General features: G+C 41.5%; 1 protein-coding gene across 5 annotated transcripts in view; it reads right to left on the bottom strand.

Moving 5' to 3' along the window:
- The window catches only part of MAPK10 (mitogen-activated protein kinase 10), a 948252-nt gene that overhangs the window by 62195 nt on the left and 863972 nt on the right, over positions 1–22085 (bottom strand). For all 5 annotated transcript variants that reach the window (XM_085636553.1, XM_085636554.1, XM_085636551.1 and 2 more), the window contains one exon: positions 830–886. In XM_085636553.1, the coding sequence (XP_085492679.1) occupies positions 830–886 (57 nt within the window). The remainder of the gene's footprint in view (positions 1–829; positions 887–22085) is intronic.

Genomic DNA, 22085 nt, shown 5'->3' with positions numbered 1-22085 from the left:
TTTCCTATTTTTCTAAGAGGTCAATGATTTGCACTATTCATTCACAGGAATATCATCCATAGAAGATATTGTCATAGAAATTTGATCTACCTCTGGCATCCCTTATTTCATTTATACTTGATATTTTTATTTAAATCTCTGTTATATGTTTTATGCGATTGCCATAAGTACTTCTAGAATAGTTACAATATAGGTGTTCATTTCAAGAATCACTATAATAATATGTGGCAATATCATCTAAGGAAATACAGTAACTGCATGGTTTGTTTATTCACCGGTGCAATATTACTCTCCCATTCCATGTTCTGCAGGTTGGAAATCGGAAAACATGGATTATTACTGCATGTATTCCCCCATTACCTTCTTCAAAACTCAGAAATCTGTGTTTTTTTACCACACAAATTTTGTTAGGCCTTATCTGGTGAAATTTGTGCTAGAAAAAATGGCAAGTCTGTGTTAAATCTGCACAGAATGTGTAATACTGATTTTCTTGAACACACTGCATGCGCCCAAGTTGGAATTACTACAGCTCTTGCAATGAGGCCTTATAGCTTTCTATTACATTATTTCTAAATTATGTAGCTAAGTATTAAATAACTTCTTACTATGGCAAGTTCTGTACTCAGTTATCTATAATATTGAAGTGAAAAAAATAGCAGAAACGGTCTTACACTTCTAAACAGACACAGCGGCAGGGGAATGCAGGATTCCAGTGATGTTGCCTCGAATATGATCCCGCAGGTCCCTGCCTTCTTGCAGTCAAGGATACCCAATAGGCCATTAAAGACTACAAATTTCAAAAAAAGATATACAAGTAGAATATAGTAACCTTTTCATTATTCTGCGTTTTGATTGGCTGTCCATTCCATCTCTCCCTCACAGGTTCCTGAGGAAGGAAGGAAAATGGACATAGCGAGTGACTTACATTTACAAAGCAGACACATACAAAAACGTCCAAACAGATTGACAATTCTCTTTGGCAGAATATAGAATGAGGTCGCTACTTCAACCTGGAATCAAAAACTTTGCAACAATGAATACACAGGAAGAAACATGGCCACCATCATTTGTTGCAATGATTTTGATAAAGACAAATTATGGTGACAAACGTCAATTTATTGATTACTCAACACAATAATAGAAAAACGCTACAGTGTCTATTCATAATGGCATTTTGAAGTACGTAAAGTAGTACTCCTGTAGTACTCTTTTACGTACTATTATTACTTTTTGAATTAGTCCCAAAACATCTAAAACGGGATTACACCAAGTATATTTAGCAACGGTTCATATACAATTGATAGAAATAAAAATGACTTTGGGCCTGATTTAGATCTAGGCAGAAGGATTATTCCATCACAATGGAGAGGAATAACCCGTCTGCCGAAATATAAATGCCAATATAGCCTATGGGATTTATATTTCGCAGAACGTTAAATCCATCACCGTTGTGACGGAGTAACCCGTCCACCGAGATCAAAATCTGGCACTATTACTAATAGGGAGCTGGACATTAAGGGGCCCATTCAAAAAGGCATGTAACAGTATGTAAAATAGTACAACTGTGATTATACTTCCAGTACTCTTAAATTCTTTCAGCAAAAAAACACTCGATTTGCCGGCTTTTTTTCTGACAAAATCTATTTCTTTTATACTTTTTCTGATGCAATTCAAATTAATGCTGATTTATTTTGGAATTTGTCCAAAAACGTCTGTACAACATGGACTTGATTATGAGTGCCACAATTTTTTATGATCACTGTGCAAACACCTGTTCATTGGTGTAAATATTGGATAAGATAAATTTTACAACCCCAGAGCACCCCAGGATAAGTTTCAGTAGATCGAACTTACAGATGAAATATTCTGGTAAATAGTTAGAGAATTGAATTCTTGTGTGGCCAGCCCTGAAAATCTGCACGCAATTCCCATTTTTTTAGGAAAAACACAAATTAGGAGCAATTTGTCGTAGTAGGTAAGTGCCAAACCCCTGGTATCCTATTTTTCCTTTACCCGGTGAGACAAATATTGCACTCATATCAAGGCCCATATATTTATAAATCTACTTACAAACTTTACAATTGTTGAAAAACATCACAACTCTCCTGAAATTTCTTAAAACGTGTAAATGTTATTCTATAGCGGAATCTAAACTTAACACTAATGGGTTGTGCGTAAATGTCCTTTTTCACAGAAGTGGGGGAGTAATCTCAGTAGTGTCTTGTTTACATGAAAATGCTTCTTAGATTGGACTAGTTTTCAACTGTATCTAGAAATTTACAAGGCCAAATAAGTTGACTCTCACTATGTGAATTGACTTCCCGCCATGGTCTTTTGTTGAATCTGGCATTACCAAACAGATTGCATTACTGGATCTCAGATTTCCCTTCGGACAGTAAATCAGTAGAAGGGATTGGAAATATTTTGGCCGGGGTCCACACAGGCTTTGAGTACAGGGCAGAGGATTTTGACGTTTATTTTCTGTGCCACTGGAAATCAATGCAGTGCTAATCTGCCGGTGTGAGATGAGAAGATTTCTTCAAACTGAAATGGAGTCTAGCTGTTTAGTTTTTCAGTCTCCAGAGTTTACATTTCTCTTGTTGATGCTTGTCTGCACAGCATTGCAGAAGTCCTGTCTCAACATCACCAAGGCTCTGGTATATTCATTTCAGTGTGGTAACTGTAGCATAGAAAGTATCCTATTTGGCAGCCTGTGATGGAGGAGGATTTTATTGCTCACTGTTGTGGTGTGATGACCAAAAGAAAGCTTAGAGTCAAAACCCACTCTGTTTCATTGCTTTTATCTGGGCCAGTCTCACACCTAGTTCATGTACTCAGTCAACTGAATGTTGTCACGTGGGTGATCTATCACTATCAGTATTTCAGTTTTTAACCCAGTGAGACAGAGATATCTCTCCTTTGTCCACTGATGAATGTTTAAGGCAGGAGGTGATTTTTTTGCAATGTTCCTTGAGACTGTTCACACAGATATGTAGTTGTACATGATTTGCATACATTTTGAAATGGAATTTGCATAGCCCAATCTGCTAAACCAATCTTTTCAAGTATATGTTAAATAGTAGGGGAGATTGAGGGATCCCTGACGGACTCGTCATGAAATGGTTTTCACTTATGTCAAACACGAACCAGATTTTATTTGTTGGCTTCAATTTAGCATCCATTATTCACACCAATGTAGGGTCATTCCAGAGACTCCAGTCCATTTCTCTTGGTGCAGCAGAAGTGTTTTAAGGACCACAGTGTCACAAGATTTGGAACTGTCAAGGAGGAGAAGAATTTCCAATTAAACCACATCCAGGAATTATTGTAGATCCTACCTAATAATTGCAGGTGTAGTTTCCATCACTCTCACAGTTCTAAATCTAGATTGTCTACTATGTAATGTAAAGTGGACTAGTGTTATCCTAGAGGGTGGCCTATAACCTTCCGCTGTTAGTCTCCAATACAGTCTTTCAAAGCAATGTATTTGATGGTACAGGAACCAAAGCGTTTCCAGTGTTTGAGAATTTAGACCTGTTGATCATTGAATAGAAGAGGACAATCATTATTGCCAGTTGATCCATATAGATAAAGGCTTTGTAACAGCACGATTCCTAAGGTTAGAATATTGTGCCCTGATTCGGAGATTAGACAGTAACCAGTGAAATATGAAATACCAGTATTTGTAAAGTGCACAGAAACCTCCGGAGAGGTGTCCCGGCGCTGGGGCCGTCGGGAAGATTAAGCGAGCTATTGTCCAGAGTCACATGGTGCTGGGCTAACCGGCCGCCAGCACCGGGGATCAAACCGTGAACCTCGTGGTCCGGAGTCAGGCACCCTGGCCGCTGTGCCACACCTCTTCCACCTGCGCCACACCTCTTCCACAGTAACCCTAATGCATGTATAAGCCATGGGGAAATATGAATATTTAACTATAAGACTTCGCAATAAATTATTTTTTTATGTTTTATTGCACTTTCAAGATTTTCTTAAATTACATATTTTTTGCAAAGCACAGCGTTCACCTATCATTTGGCTGTTGCGGCATCTGCAGTTAATAGCCGTCATTAGGACAAGTTTACAATGTTTTATAAATTATGTAGTAAACTGTCAGGATGGTGGTGTCTCTATCACCACCCTTAATTGAGAGTGTCGCAAGCACTCTCAATTAAGGGTATTCTAGGTATGTGGGCAAGGTGGATCTTGTGGCCTTCTGACAAACTAGCACATGGGTGAACCTGGCATAATGCAGTAGTGCTATGTATTTCTGTTGCTAAATTTCCAACTACCATATATATTTTGGTACAATGTCTGGCCTAAGCTTTGCATTTAAATCGAAAATACACCATCACTGTGCCATTATTGAGTATTCAGCTTGAAGAAAATCTATTCCCATGGAAAGACTGCCACTTATTCCAAAAGTACATTTTTTTAAAACTCAAACAATTGTTTCAGCACTGCTCATTGATTCACCCAGCATCTGTTTAGTTTCCTCTTTTGAGAATGGTTGATCTTTTGCTATGCGTTGAATTGTCATACCTTTCAATCCATTTACCACCAGATGAAAGGGCAATTAAATGAATCAACAGGTGCTTCAATCTAATTTGAGTGCAATGCTGGGGGTAGACGAACTGAGCACAATGCCACAAGACAAGTCATGATCTTCAGGAGACAATACTCAGCCATTTCTAGCCTGGAATCAGAACTACTAATGTAAAAAGCAGCCATAAAGCAAGCGAGGAAGACCTATAAGGAGAGCAGGCGCACATCACCTGCTCAAGATGGAAAGCACCTCTCAAATGGCCTAGAAGAAGATAAAAACAATAGACAATATCCTGAAGAGTCTTATTGTGCAGATAAAACACACGACAAAATAAAATAAGGCATACAGTTGAGTGAATGTATGTGGCAGACATTCAACAATTTAGAATATTCGACTGCAAGCGCTATGTCTCTTAAGTCCTACCCTTGAGGGGCTGTGCTTTACAGTTCACACCCAGCCACATTTCTTTTATAGTAATTCCTTAAGGAATATGTCTATAATTATTCCATAAGTGGACAAAAACCATGTGGAAGTGTCAGCACCATAAAGATGCACTTTAGAGAATAGATCATTCTTAAAGAAGATATATCTGTGTTAAGTCCCTATGTAGAAGCGGTGGATCAAACCAGCAATATTAATCCCCATTGAACACCTTCTGGAAGTTTGTGAAGACTTCCCTCTTGTCCAGTTCATATTGCCAATGTATATTTGGGGATTCTAGGATGGATGTAGTAATCTGGTAACTTGGTAACTAATTGCTGACACTTTCCATAGGATGCCACATACATTTTTAATGCCACCAGAATTTCCTTGTACTTCACTGGCAGTTTTTTTTTTATCATTCATGGGGCTTATTATAACTTGGTGGGATGTGATCCACTGTTCCTTCCCAAACTCTAGAGTTTCCAATTCTACGGTCATCTGTAGTCCTAGGGGAATCAGTGGGGGAGGGTCATAAGTTGATCCCTAGGAACCCTTTGAGATAGAGAAAATTCAAGGGAATCAGGAATATCACACCTGGGGCTCACAGTTGTTCTCCAGTTAACCCTGTATTTCAATCACACATTTTGCCTACTTTTAGTAGGTAAATTGTCTAGGTAAAACACGGATGACCCCTGGTGTTCCCAAAGGATTTGTGATCATGAATGGGCTTGTTGCTCCATTGACCAGCCCAATGGGAATTACTGGGCCACTCATAATGAGGGCCCAGTTGATCTGAGCTAGTTTTATACAGTTGTGTGACTTGGTTATTCAACAACAGGATGACAATGAAACATCGGTACATGTTTAATTTGATAAGTTAATAAGACTGTAATTCAAAATATAATCATTGACACTTTACAACCTTAGACCAAGATTTATCAAACTCTTGTGCAACGCAGCACACACCTTGCTGCGCTGCAGGAAAGAAAAAGATCAGTAATGCACAGTATTTAACATTTTATGGCTTATTCCCATCTTTTCTCAGCACGGGTGCAGTTTGGCTGCCAGGCACCATTGCAGGCACTCTTGCGTCATGTTGCAAGGGTGTCTGCGTTGTAGGCAGGATTTTTGTTACGCAGGAAGGGGCACATTCCTGCACTAAACCAAACCTCAGAGGCATTTTCCTCCTTCTATGTGTGCATCAGAATGCAGCACAAGTAGAAAGAGGAAAAAAGAGGAGGAATAAAGAAATTTCTCCTTGCAATGTGTCCCCTGGGGGGGCGTAGCATTTGGACCCATTCCCAGGTCTACCTCTCATGATAAATCTGGGAATGAGCCAAAATCCATGGGTATTGTGAGGGAACGCACTCGCTCCACCGTGGAATGCCTCCCTGGGGTCATTTGCACTGCCTTGTGCTACTCCAGATTTATCAAACCATGCAAGGCCACGCAAGGTGACCCTCTGTGGCTTAAAAAATCTGAGTTTAGTGTTGCCTCACTTTTCTGCCCCCTGGTGTGGCACATAGGCAACACAACACCATGATAAATATGGGCCTTAGATTGGTTAAACAAGAGATACTGGACTGAATTTGAAACAATAAAATAAATGTGTTTTCTGTGTTAATAAAAACACTGCAAGATTAAATTGAACACTGAATGACCATTGATCTTGTAAACTGGCTGTTTTCTACTAATACAGAATCCACAGTGCTGTGTTTTGATAATGGGGAACATGAATGAGTGCACGTAGCTTCTGCTAGCTATGAATGTAAAACAGAGAACTCTGAGGCGCTTTCACCACACATGAAGCAAGTGAAGAGAGAAGACTCAAACCCTAGGCTATATTGTTCCTGGTGTCTCTTTATTATTCTACCTTCTGAAGGAGATAGATGGTTATTTTCCCTCAATATTTTGAAGTGGTGTAGGAGGAGACAGTGTTTCTTGTTGGCATGTCCTTAATGTTCAGTTTTTACCAGTTTCACCTCCCAGCACCCTCCCTGATAGCATTGCAGGGATACAAAGAGTCGAGCCCAAACCCTCAGGGGTGGCTCCTCCGCTATGTTGAAGGAGCGTCTCCCCCGCCAGCTACCTCAAAATGGCAGGAAAGGAAAAATAAAACGATAATAAACACATTTTAATAACTGTTTTATTTTTCCTTTCCTGCCGAGTCTTTGAGGGCAAGGCTAAGGGGCTGACAGGCTGCATGATGAGTGGTTAGTGCACTGTGATAAGAGCGCATGATGGTTTGGCTGGACTTCTCAGGCCAGCCAAACCGTCATAAGTACTAAAGCTGTCTCCAACTCGAGCTGCATTGCCGGGTTGGAGACAGCAGACACAGGCTCCCAGTCTCACTGGGAGCGCAAATTCAGAGCTCTCAGGCCAACCCTGATGCTGCTTCCAGCAGCATGAGATCAACGTCAAGATTGGCCGCAGAGGAGTCTGGAAGCCTGTACCTGCAGAGGAGAGGAGCAGAGAAGCGCGACACAGTCGTTGCAGGTAAGTTGTCGTCCGTTGTCTCAGAACCCTTTCCCCCAACCCTGCCACTCTTCGACAAGACCAGCCACTACTGCAAGCCCTACATTTTCTCAGAGGCAGGACCCTTATTAAAAAGGGGGGGTTCAGACATGGAGATGAAGGGAGCAAACAACTGGTTCCCAAGTTTTTCACTACTAATTCAACTTTAAGCAGGTATATCTCATCGCCATGCATATACAATCCTAAGCCTGTGGAGAGTGAACATATAAGAGCATTCACTGTGTTCCTATTGTAAATTTGTTTTTGGAGGGGAAGCGCATAAGGAGTACACAAAAGGATGAACCCTGACTGCATTGGTCGAGGAGTAGGAATTCTCATCTTATAGTCCTATTGTACACTTCCACGAGACCAGGGATAGCCTAAAAATGTTAAATAGCAAAGAGCACTGCCAGAATTCATAAACACATTGACAGCGCTCTAACTCGCAGGACGTCATTTTCCATTCTATATGATAAAGCACCAAATGGCAGAGAGCATGAAGTATAAAGTCAAAATTCCCACTACCTAAAAGTGATATCAAGGAGAAATGATTAGTGCAGAGTTGAAGAAGAAACACCAATTAAGACTCTGCGAGTAAATAGAGACTGTGTACAAAACATACTTTAAGGCAAACATACTTTAAGGCAGTGTTTCCCAAACTGTGGGCCACGACCCACTGGCTGCAAGCCAATTTTTGGTGTGTAACAAAACTCCAAGCAATAAATTAAGAAGCTTTTCAATGTTGTACTTATCATGTCACATTTGCTGCACTTCAAAGACAGAGATAAAATATCAGAAATTGCTACTTATTTTTTTAACATGTAGATTGGTGTTTACAAACTCCTCTGCAAACAGCAGTGTAAAAGGAAATGCTGTAGAGGGTCATTTTTTATAACACAACAAAATGTAAATACCTGTAAATGAACTGTACACATTAACCCCTTCGGTGCTCATGACGGAATGGTTCCGTCATGACCCACGGTTGAGCTGTGCTCATGACGGAACCATTCCGTCATGACCACGCCCGCGCAAGATTCCGCCAGCACAGCGGCGGAATCTGCGCAGCATCGAAGGGGTTAAGCAGTTAAGGGACAGATGTACGAACCTTTCTTGCAGCTGCAAACGGGAGATCCTCTAGTTTGCGATCGCAAAAAAGGGTAATGGCATGTACAAATTCTATTTTGCGAGACACTGACTCGCAAAATAGCATTTGTGACTCCCGCTATTAGGAAGGGGCGTCCCTTCCTAATAGAGAGTCACCATGCCCTGTACAATTGTTTTGTGACCGCATTTACGGCTGCCAAACACTCGCAGTTTATCACCTACTTCAAGTAGGTGGTAAACCACTCGCAAACAGGAAAGGGTCCCCAGAGGACCCCTTCTCCTCTGTGAGTATGTGAGAAAATATGTTTAAAAGCAGGACCACTGCCTGCCCTTAAAAAAATGAAACTGAAAAGTTTCATTTTTCTTTTTTAAATGCAGCCCGTTTTCCTTTAGGAAAACGGGCTGCATTTAAAAAGAAAAAGGTCAATTTAAAAGCAGTCCCAGACATGGTGGTCTGCTGACCCCAGCAGGCCACCATCCCTGGGAGAGCTCGCCATTCCTAATGGGGTCGCAAATTGTGACAGCCTCATTAATATTCATGAGGCTTGCAATTTGCGACCCCATTAGGAATCACTAACAGTGTCTAAGGCACTGTTATACATCCCAATTTGCTAGTCGCAAATTGTGAGTCGCAAATGCAATGCAATTTGCGAGTCGCAAATTGGTGGGTCATCCATCTGAAAGCAAAAATTAAGCACATTTTTTGGTAGTTCTAAAGTGTGATGCAAACAACTATTTTAATGGGATCAAAACATATCAAGACACTTTACTTGGTGATGCAGAAATTATAAATATTTACTGAAACCAAATTTCCACACATCATCATGTGTGTGCAAATTAGGTTTGCTAGTAGAACTGTATGTCTGTGCAAATTTCCTGGCTATTTGAATGGAAAATGTGCTTTCTGTAAATGACAATGCTTCAGTTACAATAAGTCGCCCGCATCATGTTCATTAAAGCTACATGGGTCACAAAGGTTTGCTGTTCTAAAAATTAGGTTGTGGTTCTAAAACGTTTAGGTACCACTGCTTTAAGGACTTGTGATATAGGAATACATCTGTGCATTTCAGTCTAAAGAGGAAACTGATGAAGAATGTAGTGGTACCTATTCTGCATCCGTGCACCCAGGATCAGCTTTCCGCACAGCCCCCTTTGTTTGTGGCTCTTCTACTTTTTAGAGATTGTTTTAAAAAAAAATACATGTCTTTAACTGATTGTGTTAAAATGTCAAGAGTTGACTGAACTTTGTTTTCTTAAGTTTGGAAACTAATACGTTTCAAAATATTTTAAATAAGATCATTCATGGACATAACAGGTTGCTAGTTGTGTGTTATTTGCTCCTGACTCTTTGTCTTGTTGTCTGGTTTATCGACAGATTAAAGAACTGTGGCCACTGCAGAAAGAGATCTAAGGAGTACCTCAGTGTTTTGTCTTCAAAACTGCAATTTGAAATGATTCTGAAAGGTACCACTTCAAGTTGACAGAAACATCTAGCTGCTATGATTTTGCTTTAGTGTTGTGAAGTGGTGTTGTGTGGTTGTTTAATGTAATGTACTGTGTTAATGGGTGTGTATTATGCGATGGTGTATTTTAAAACCATTTATTGAGCTTAACCAATGCCATTGTATCATCTGCTTACCGGTATTAAAGAATATACACTGGACTAGACCCAGTGGCAGTCTCTTCACTTGGGCGGGAGAGCATCGCCTCCCCGTCCGCTGTGAACCTCATAGGACAAATAAAATGCAGTTGAAAAGATTTCATTGCCATTTTATTTTTATGACGTGTGCATTCACCGCACTGCAGCAGTCCGAGCCCAGTGACATGGGGGCATGTCTTCTGCTGCCGACTGGTAGCAGAGGACAGGAACAGTGGATGACTGGATGCTCCAAAATGCGCATGTCACTTTGGCTGGCTTTCTTGCACTGGCCAAAGTGACATGCGCACTTTGAAGCTCTCCATCTAGCTGTCTTAGACAGCTGGGTGGAGAACAAGCACAAGCCTACAGGTGCTGAAGGAGAGTCCAGTCAATCCTGGAGCTGCTCTCACAGGATGAGAGCAGCGCCAGGATTGGTTAAGGGAGTTGGCTTGGCCCATGCTGGAGTGGAGAAGAAATTCGGGAAGAGCAAGGAAGTGCAAGCTAGATAGGTGATTTTTTTCTTTTTTCTTTTCCTCCTGCACTCTCTTCTAAGTTCTATCCCTCCCCCTCTCCACTCGGCGGTTTGCCCACCCCCACAGTCCACATAGCTGACAGCAGCCACTGACTAGACCACAGACTCATTTTGAGCTTAACTTCGAATGCTCTGATTACAAGTGTGCGGGAGAGGGATGAGATGATACACTACACCGGGGTTCAGAAACCATTGGGTGCATTAGTCACCTACAATTAGAATTTTTCCCTACAAAATGGGACATACTATGCGGATTGTAGTGCTTTTTGCACGAAATCCTGCATGATGTGATATTTATAATGCATGTTCTCTTAGTACATATTGGCTGCTGCAGAGACAACCTGTTTTTAATTCTTATTTTCATGACAAAGCTATTTACGCTGTTCTCATTTCAGCCATGGGATGTTTCCAGCTAAGAACTGCCTCGACAAAGAATGCTTGAACCCTGAGTGAGGTTGATTGGAATAGGGAACAAAACATTTTCTTTGGAGTGATTTAAAAAAAGAATAGCAAACTGGCACCAACAGGTGCCCTGGGTCTCAAAGGCACAGATTTCCACCTGACAAAACAAATGTATACTTTTGTGGATGCTATAAAAATCTCAGAGCCCGTGAACACCTTCTCCTCTCCTACAAGTAGTAATTTACTCATACAAACACCTCAGTTTGAGTAAACCATTTTGCAAGTTCTATGAATTACAAAACTCGTTTTACACGTGTAAAAAAGGCTAATTGCACATATAAGTTTGACTTAAATGAGCAAATAGTCTTGTGATTGACGCTTCCTGTGTCTGCTCAGTGCAGAGCTCTACCAGGATGTAACCCAGAAATTGTACACAATTTTGAATCCTCCGACTTAGGACCTTTATTTAGAATAATGCGCGTGCACTCTGTCAAATTAATTTCCTTTCTAATGTTTTTGCCTTACATTTGACCTTTATTATTCATAAATCCTGCAAAATGTGGCTAATATTAGAGGTGAATGATCGATTAATTTTGACGAAAACAATTCCTTTTGAATGATCCGGTAAATAATTACGGTGGTGACAAGGAAGAGTTCAAAATCTGAAACATCTGCATTTGATTGCAATATCTGATTAGTTTTAAGCTCCATGACGTTACATAGAAAGAAAAAATTTACAGAGAAATTTGTATAGTGGAACACTGACACCCAGTGGTTTATTCAATTTACACAAGCTTTGAAAGTTCATGGTAGGAAGGTTTTGAAAATGTGAGATGCAAACCTAAATGCTGTTATTCAACCTACACACAGAACTGATTCTTTATAATGTTCATTGAATTTTCAAAGCCATGCCTAGGGTGCTTTAAGCAGAGGAGGTACCGTTTCTATTGATAGAGCAGAAGTATTCTTTTTACAAACTTGCATCAATTTTGAAAGTAACGATTTGTGACACTTTTCTTTATATAAATGGTGACGAACGTGTACTAGATTCCACGTTCCTGGAAAACAACAAGAAATGCATCCTAGAAGCATACAGAATGCTAAAAAGAAACTCATGTTATATTACATTTACTTAATAGATGTGAATCATTAAAACATTTAATGACATTTAACATGACTAATAATTTGATAATAATGACAAAGACATTTCATGCGCAAAAGATAACGTTTTTTATGTCAGAAATAAATAGTATTTCATGTATAACATGAACTGAAAATGACAAAAGAAAAGTAGGTGCTGCACGAGTTTTAGCTAAAGCTGTATTTTGTGAATCTTTCCTTAATAACAAAGAAGACTTAGATGTTTTATATGTGTGAAATAGTGATAATAAAAATATATGAGTAATTTATACTTACATGAATTAATTATGATTTGTTGGAAACATTTATGAAAGAATTAATTTAGGAGATTAATACCTCGTGCTATGTAATGCGAGATTCATATTTTAGTATTGTGAATAAGCCGTTTTTCATGTAGGTCTCAAATCTTGTTTCTTTTCTTATTCAAACGTGAACTTATGAACTAAATAGTCTGAAGCCTATGGGAACTTTTAACAAAGTTGCCACTTGTGTTCTATCGATTGCTTCCTTTGACATTTACAGCCTGTGCTCGAAATGTGAAACAAAACTGATACATGCTAGAACAGATGATTGAGAACAAACAGACGGAAATATAAGAGCATGAATTCGCTTACTTTCTAAGTGTCACATTGTTCATATGACTGAACATACAATGATTCAAAGGAAATTACGTGATTTGGATTACTTAATTCTTCCAGTTTTATATACTTCCTACCTACTAAATCATCTCATCCTATCAAACTCCAACTGGCTGCCGGCTGGCATGCTAGCGTAGTGGAACTCTTATGCTGGAAGGTTCGCATCATGCAGCTGTGACTTTAATGTGACAGTGATGGATTGAGACAGATAACTGTCTTATCGAACTGGAACTGGTCATTTGGAACTCACTGAATTTTCCTAAGGGTTTGTATGAGGCTCAACCGATTTCCTACTGAACTATATGCTATATACATCCATGATCTCCCTACACTGAGGAAGATTCAATTCACTGTCATCCTTGGAACCCGCACTGTGGTTTTACTTATTAAATCTAGCGTTAGTTAAGAGTTTAGGATAGAAATTTGTGTAATTTAATGTTCTTTACCCCTGAACATGTAATACTAAAACTTTTATATTTAATCTAAAATCTGCTGACCCTGACTCACTATTTCCTTGTTGGTAAATCACTTGAATAATGTTCCTCTTTGGTTGATAAAATTAGGTTTCTGAATGTTATGAGAATAAACTTTGAATAGAGCAATTATCTTATTCCTAGTTGTCATTCGAAAATTCTTATCCTCAGAGTATTCCAGTTCCTTTCAGCACAGAACAAGATCCATCCAAGGACCAAGGAAGTTTGACAGGTAGCAAGAGGTTAAATGAAGTAAGAATTAAATAGTTAAATTCTAAAAAACTCAGGCCCAGCACGCCAACGCTACACCAGTTTTTCTGGTAGTGTGTTGGATGGTTTCACTGTCTGACAAACCTGGGATATAAGGGATCCTTATAGATTTACCCAAAACCCAAGTTCAGTGAAATGTGACCAAATGCCAGTCCTGAAGAAAGATAACACAATGAGACAAGTGGTGTGAGTATTAATATGGTTATGCGATATTGTTGCTTAAAATGTGTAACTAGCGATAATAGGTAGAGTGATGTTTTTAGTGTTTAATGCTGAATAAGTTGTTGTTGAGTTGAAGTTGTTCTCAGGTCCGAAGTGGCCTAAGATCACTGGAAATACACTTAAGGGTAGTCTCAGTGTGGCATACGCAGAGTAAGTTTATCTGCTGTGTTTCGAAGGTGCTGTACATAAGAAGTCATCTGCAGTACCACCAACGAAGGGAACTTTGTGAGAAATGTGAAGTATAAATCATTGGGATTTTTCTCTAAGTGTATGGAGAGTAATCGTAAGGATTTTTAGGTGAAATTGCACTGGTTGGGATTTTTCTCAGAATGTGTGAATACACTTTTGCTTGAATGGGGATCTATAGTTTCTTTTAGTGGAGCAGACAAGATTTTATTTGTGATTATAGTGCTTTTAATAAGCCGTACTGGGCTCAGAGCTGAAAACAAGTTGGATTGTAAAGGAGGGGTTAGCTGCTGTAAGGAGTTGTCTGACACCATAGAGGTGTTGCGCTGTAGGTCGGTTGTGTCCTAGAGAGTTGTGTAGCAATTGGTGGCTTAAACAACAACAAGGAAGTGTTGTACTGGAGAATCGGGCGAAATACTTTGTAAAGGACATTAAAGAAATTAGTTAAGAACAATTAAAGTTTTGAGGAGTATAAAAACATTAATACATGGAGATGTGCCTGTAGCAACAAGGGATGGGGTACCGATACCACCTGGTAGCACCTCTGCTTTATATATGACCGTAGGGCCGAACAGCGCTAGACGCCACCACTCTCCCATATATGTGCAATGCTCAGTGATTTGGCTGCTCCCTTCTGACACAGGCGCAGCTTAGACAGACATGACTGGGCATTCCAGAACGAGGTACCTCCCTCAATTACCAGCCCCGTCACTATATCTTGGATGCCCCTACCACAACCATACAATATGCAGGCAGACATGATGGCGGGTAGGTGCTGAGAGCCAGTACACCAACGGAAACTCCCGTTAAGGTGCATGACACATTACGCACTAGCCAATGGAGTGAATTCCTGCATACCTTTTGGCTCTTTCAGGAGCGGCTTAACTATTTTAGCTTTAGTCTCGCAGTAGCTAGTCACAGACTTGGCCCACCCTGATTCATTGGGTCCTTGACCCCTCCACTCACTTTCATTGTCACACCACGTTTCTTTTGGTCCTGACGAAGCGCCACAGATCTTTTTGACCAGTGAGGCGTGAAACATGTTGACCTTTTAGTTACTTGGGCACATTACCCCTGCAGGAGTAACTCACAACTTTTGGGGTCTTTTATTCTGATAAGGGTACCTTCATAATAAATCACAGCAATTTGGTTACCCTTAGCCAGTTTTAACTTGCACACACCATCTCAGCCTTCAAATAGGACTCCCCCCAAACACCCGCGCTCATCTGATGGCGGTTCTAACAAAAGATCTCCGACAAAGAGACCCTTCGGGTTACCCGTAGGGCATTGCAGTGCCGGCCCGACGAGGAGCAAATGCCCGGTGATGAAGCATGATATCCTTCGGGGTGTGTGAGGGCAACAAGAGACAAGAGATCATGGTTGCCTCTTACTAGTGGGTCCGATACCTAGGACTTTTCTTTCACCTCTTCATATTTCCCTCTTATCTCTCTTTTGTTACGGTGAGTGGGTGACTTGCATCACCCCTACGGTTGGAACTGTTACCCTCCATTTGGTATCGTAGAGAAAGGCTACCATAAATGCACATCCTGAAAATGATGGATCTTTAGTTTTCCTCAATATGGTGCATTCAATGTATGTAAATTTAGTTGGCTTAGCACAAGATGATTGAGGACTCGGAGTATTACATTTTTAGGTCTTGCCTAGGCAGCGCATGCGCTCCCTCTTCAAGACATGCTAAATATCTACTCTGTGGGCTTCGACTATGCCTATCTTTTTCCATTCGTTCTTTTGTGTGCCGTTCGTAAATCCTTGCTTTAAAATGGTGATTTGGTTAGATTTGTCCCACCTTTTGTTGCTTTGACCCCTCCCATGGACACTGGCCCTATTACATATGGTGTTACTCTTCTGGGTATTTAATTTATTTTCGGCTCACTATTTTTTCCACCTGCACCAGCTGATTGCCGACGTTTACAAACACATGCCATTTCTTTGTTTCCTGCAAGATCAAATGTCAGATGCATTCGGAGGGAGCCTGTTCCGGGCACCTAACCCCTCCCTCTTGTTTAACCTTTTGGGGCTGGTTTTGCTTTGCAATGGTTATAATTGCTTCCTGCTTTAGGACTACTACACTGCTTGTGTCTTCAGTGAGTGTTCAAATTTGAGTTCACCTTCACTGCACGGCGCTACTCCCAGTTCATTTGATCTCCCTGTGCCTTCCCCACCCACCAGCAACCACCGCCCATTATTTCTTGTTTCACTTGTTTTCCAAGTGAGATTGCCCCTGCACTCTCTCTTGGTCTTGAAGATCGTCTACGGTTGCATACTGCTTGTGAATTCCCCACCACCTGCTTGTGAAACACTCCTTCACTGGATTGTGTATTCACCCCAGCAGCTTCTTCTTTGTGACAGAGTCCTGCCCGTCTGCGCCCGTCAGCGCTGAGGAGGCGCGAGGCTCGGGGATACTCTGTGTGCGGGTGGGAATCCCTTGTAATGCGCGATGACTCCGGTACGTCGGTACACTAGGATTGAGTTATTGACTATTGAACAGTCGGTCCATGTCTGCACCCGTGAGCCTGTTAGCCCTCTTTGTGGCAAGTATATCTGTGCTTGCGGGATGTGGTCACTTGAGGCCCCCACTTTAATCTCATCCCTGATGGAGGCTAGGCCTGTTAAGTTCTCTCACAATTGACCTTCGGTCACACAAATGTTTTCCTTCTGGAGTCATAACGTTAGATCCCTGGTGAGACATCACTCTGAAATTCATGAGATCTTACGGATGAGACGCCGGATGTGCTTTTCATGACGGAAACCTGGTTACAGGATGTGGACACGGCTGTTGTGAATCTTGCTCTTCCCCCAGATTATTCTATCTACATGCATAATCGACCTTCTAGGGGTGGTGGCATTGCGATGGCTGTAAAGTCCTGCTACCCTTGCGAATGAAGGGTAGTTACGCTCCCAGGATGTGAGAGTGCGTTTTTTCGTATTTCTATTACTCATCAGATTTCCTTTTCTGGCCTTCTAATTTACCAGCCTCCTGGTTGTGATATTGCGTTTAGAAAGGCTCTCCCGGATTGTGTCAGTACTATGGCATTGGGATGTGCTAATTTTAACATTCTTGGAGATCTTAACCTCCATTTTGATTCTGACCATTCCCCGGCCATTAGTGGCATTCTGGCCGATTTAGAGGCTCTTCAGATTACTCAACTGGTGACTTCCTCCACTCATGTGGGGGGTCACATTCTGGACCCTGTATTCACTAATCTGACGGGGATTAAGGTGGCTAGGCCCTGTCCAGTGGCGTGGTCTGACCATTTCCTAGTCAAATCTTCCTGTTTGATTAACGGACATCCGTTTACATCTCTTGATAGAGTGCTGTTCAAACGTCATTGGAAGAATCTTAAATTGGAGGACTCTCACCGTTTGCTGGAGGTTAATCCTATGGGTTCCTTCTCTAATGTTGAGACCGGATATGACCTCTTTTGTGACTGGGTTTCCCGGGCTCTGGATGTTTTGATTCCTATAGTATCTACAAAATGTCGCCCTAGAGCACATAGTCCATGGTATGATAGTTCTTTGGTACTGTTAAAAAAAGCCTGTAAACAGGCAGAAAGAGATTGGCGAAAATCTTACGAGTCTAGGAAAAAATCTCTGTATTTGGCTAAAGTTAAATACTATCACAGAGCTGTGTGTAGAGCACGTGCGGCTTTTTACGCACAGGAATTTAAAACTAGCCTTAATCCGTCTAAATTAATTTTTAAGGTCCTAAAGGACCTGACGGCTACAAGAGCCACTGTGACGGAAATTTGTTCAGTGGCTCATTGTGAAGACTTGGCCACTTTTTTTCTTGAAAAGGTTCAGGCTATTTACCGTACCTTTCCTTCAACAGGAGTAGCAGCCGAATCTCCTGGCCGTATATTGATTGTTGGTGAGTCTTTAGCCTCATTCCCTAGTCTGCCGATGAAGACTTTTCTGAGGCTGGTTGGTAGGATAAAATCTGGCTCTCCTAGGGATCCTATGATGCCAGCTCAGTTCAGAGATTCTGCTGCTATTTGTCTCCCCCCAGTGTGTCACCTTATAAATCTGTCTCTTGCTTCAGGTGTTGTTCCAACTAAATGGAAACAAGCCGTTGTAACACCGATTTTGAAAAAATCTACGCTGGATCCTTTAAAACTCGAGAGCTATCGTCCGATTTCCCTCCTCCCCTGGGTCGCGAAGCTAGTTGAGTCCCGTGTGAACGGGGTGTTGTCTGAACATCTTGCTGAGAACGGCATTCTGGATTCTTCCCAGAATGGCTTCCGTGCTGGTCATTGCACTGAGACAGCTTTGCTCTCTATGACGGAACACCTCCACTCCGTTCTCGATTCTGGTCAGACTGCGGCACTGATATTACTTGATCTTAGTGCCGCGTTTGATACGGTTTCGCATGGGATCCTTCTTCAGAGGCTACGGGAGGCAGGTGTTACGGACACTGCTCTCGATTGGTTCCGCTCGTTCCTTACTGAACGATCGTTTAAGGTGTCGATCCCACCGTTTGAGTCCAAGTCCTACCCACTGGATATGGGTGTTCCTCAGGGATCGGCGTTGAGTCCCACATTATTTAATCTTTATGTGAGACCGCTAGCTGCGGTCGTCAAACAGTGGGGCATAACTATGGTCTCCTATGCTGACGACACGCAGCTGGCAGTTGTACTCAACGGAGATACCGACCTGGATGCCCCCAGATTCCGGGATGGTCTGTTGGAGGTAGCTAGCTGGATGAATACCAACTGTCTCCAGTTAAATGCTAAAAAAACGGAGGTTATGATCGTTGGTAAGCAAGCAGATCTTTGGGGTGACATGTGGTGGCCTCCTGAATTGGGTATTACTCCTATCCCAGTTTCAGAGGTAAAAAACTTGGGGGTCTGGCTGGACCCAGTTTTAGGTTTCAGCACTCACACTAAAAAAGTGGTGGCTACTTGCTTCGGCATCTTACGTGGGCTGAGGCCTATCCTGCGATTTTTTGACGCTCCGACTAGACAGCTAGTCATACAGGCGTCCATCTTATCGCGGCTTGATTATGCCAGCTCGCTCCTGCTGGGGGCCAATCAGGCTGAGATTGTTCGGATGCAACGTATTCAGAACGCCGCAGCCAGAGCACTGGTAGGTTTACCGAGGTTCTGCTCTGCGGAAAGTACTATCCGTTCTTTGCACTGGCTACCGATAGCACAGAGGATTTCTTTTAAGACTCTGTGTCTTTCCTTCAAGATTCTCAAGTGGGCCTCACCCCCGATTCTTGCCAATCTTCTGGTACCTTATGTGCCTGTGCGCTCCTTAAGATCTTCAGGCCAAAATCTTGTGGTGGTTCCACGGTTTAGGCTTTCTAGAGCTGGGGGACGGTCTTTCCGGGTACTAGCTGCTAGACTTTGGAACACACTCCCCCCTAACATTCGCGAAATTGATGAACTTTTTAAGTTTAGGAGGGCTATTAAAACGTATCTGTTTCCCCATGTAGCTTAGTTTTCCGACTGGGTCCCCCTGGCTGTACAGAGTGTTGTAGTGCTGCGACCTTTTTTAAGCGCCGGGACGCCCCTTGGCTGGGGCATCTGTGCGCTATAGAAGAGACTGTAACATAACATAACATTTGCTGTTGCCCAATTTAAAGAAATTCTGAACCCCAGAGACTAGAGCAAGCTGGGTAGACTTGTAGGAAGCAAAACAAAGGGCACTGAACGTAGGACATGTATTAACGGAGATGGGACTAAACATCACATAAGGATATGCATAATATTAATTCACTATTTCTTTTTGTTTTCAGTCAGAACTCCTAGCACCAAATGGGGAAGTGGAATTCGCATTCCCAGGGCTCGGTGCAGGAAACAGAGTAAAGATGCGTACTGCGTGATATTCAGCTCAGGTTGCAAAAATCTAATGTAGGACCCAGAATATTTGCTGCACTAGGGACGCCCGCAGATTCATAAATCTAAAAGACAGCCTGGGTTATACAGCCCCATATGCACGCTCTGCGACATACAACATGCAAGATACAAAATGCAAAGTCCCAGAATCACAGACCCACAATAGAAAGCAAGTTTCACCGATTGTACAGGACATCAGGTACTGTGCGAGAATGTTACATAAACCAAATATGTTTTTTTTTGTTAAAAATCATTTTCTCACTCACTGTTGAAATTTGAAAAAAATCTGATTTTGACAGTTCTTGTTTCTACAGCAAGCACATTTCCAGTCTTGCCGGTTTGTATTTCTGGGAGGGTTTCATATCAAATTCAGTGTGTTACTTTTACATTTTAGTATTGGTGTTTTCATTCATAGAGATTCTTAGAGATAATTAGAGTGCGCCTGTAAATATGTTGCACCCCCGTTCAACCTAACGGAAGGGAGCAGTCTGACTATCCAGGCTGAAACTTCCACTGCACTTGAGAGTTGCCAGGCCTTATTAGTATATTCCTATATAGGTGTCTATTGTCAACACAAAAAAAGTCTAAATCTGTAATTTTAGTTTTTCAAAAGGAAGTGGTATTTCTGTACATTGCCATCAGGTTTGCGTTTGCACTTTCACTCTTTCATAAACCTAAAATAGATTTCAGTGAAAAAAGCAGTTTGCCTTGTTAACTAGGTGATGCAATGCCTTTTAAGTACATTGACAGTGGCGTGGCTAAGCTTCTTTTTTTTTTTACAGTGCGGGGAAGTCTGCCACATCCTCACCACTGATTACAGGAATAGCATCACCTTCTTGTGAAGTTATTGATCTGAATCCCGCCATTGGAGATTTTAATCTTTGCTTGGTGCGCCCATGCTTTTAAGATCACCTGCTGGTGTTCTATTTGTTTTTTGGTTTAGGATGTCCAGCTTTTAACTAGATTGCAAATTTGTATTCTTACATCGGGCAGCATCATCATTAATGGCCAGTTGATAGCCCATTTACTTTTTTTATCTGTGAGAATGATGGCTGTCAAAGGGAATGCTTCCTACTTGAAAGAACGCATGTTTCCATGCACACCCATCCTAGAAATTTAATTCCCAAGCAAACATTGAGCTGTCATTGTTGCTGATACAGAATCACACAGGCTCTGTTACCATGAATGTGCCACTAATAATCCACTACCTCCCCTCTTCCCCCGCCTACTGTGGCTTGTGGTCAATTACAGAAGCATCGGGTCCCAGATCCTTATCCAAGTAAAATTCTCATGTGTCAGAAATCAGCCAGTACTAATGGCAGGTTATACTCTACGTAAGTGCCTAATAAAAATAGCAAGATGTTTGTCTAGTGCTGGGAATGCTGATTATATTAGCAAGTTTGTTATGGTGGAAACAGTACAGGTGTCGTAGCTGTATATTTTTTACATTTGAGAGCACAAATCTATTCAAAAGTATTGTGGTTGCATGATTCTCTGTTTACAAGTTCAAGAAACTGCAATTTTGTTTATGTTTTGGCTCACTTCTTCACCAAGGTGGAATCCAGACTAGATTATTCTATTTGAGCCGACAGAAAAATAAGGATATTCCTATTTCTCTGCTGACTCAGTTGGCGTTGTCTCTTCTACATAGCTTTGGCATGGACTTATTTCTGGGGTGGTAAACCTCCTCCCATTTTTGCCTGGGATTTTTAGGTTGAAGCATACTACAAAGCACAGATGTCTGGGTTGCTTAGGAATTCTTGGGGCCATTCTGAAAGCTTCCCTTGGAATAGATTCCACGTATTGCTTACCATTGGCTTTGTGTTTTGCAAGTCACAATTGCTTTATATTTGCTGGATTCATTTGTTTTATTTAGGCTGTCCAGCTTGAGTTAATTCCTCCCGTGGATCATAGCCTGCTTAGTGTAGTCGTCCACAAGTGCTCGCTTTCTGCAAACTGCACTATAAGTTTTGTTCTTGTTGCATTTGCTATACATTCAAAGACAGAAGTCGAATGTTAGGCTCTGTCTTCCAGGGACTTTGGTGTTCACTTTATTTCTCTGACTGCAAAGTGAAAGGATTTATGTGACAACCTTGCTGGATATAGGAATGTTAAAAGAATGTAGGAAGTTATTTTTTCAT

Source organism: Triturus cristatus, chromosome 2_1 (genome assembly GCF_964204655.1).
Source record: "Triturus cristatus chromosome 2_1, aTriCri1.1, whole genome shotgun sequence".
Lineage (NCBI taxonomy): Eukaryota > Metazoa > Chordata > Amphibia > Caudata > Salamandridae > Triturus > Triturus cristatus.
Note: the sequence above shows the minus strand (reverse complement) of the source record. Positions and strands in the feature narration are given on the sequence as shown.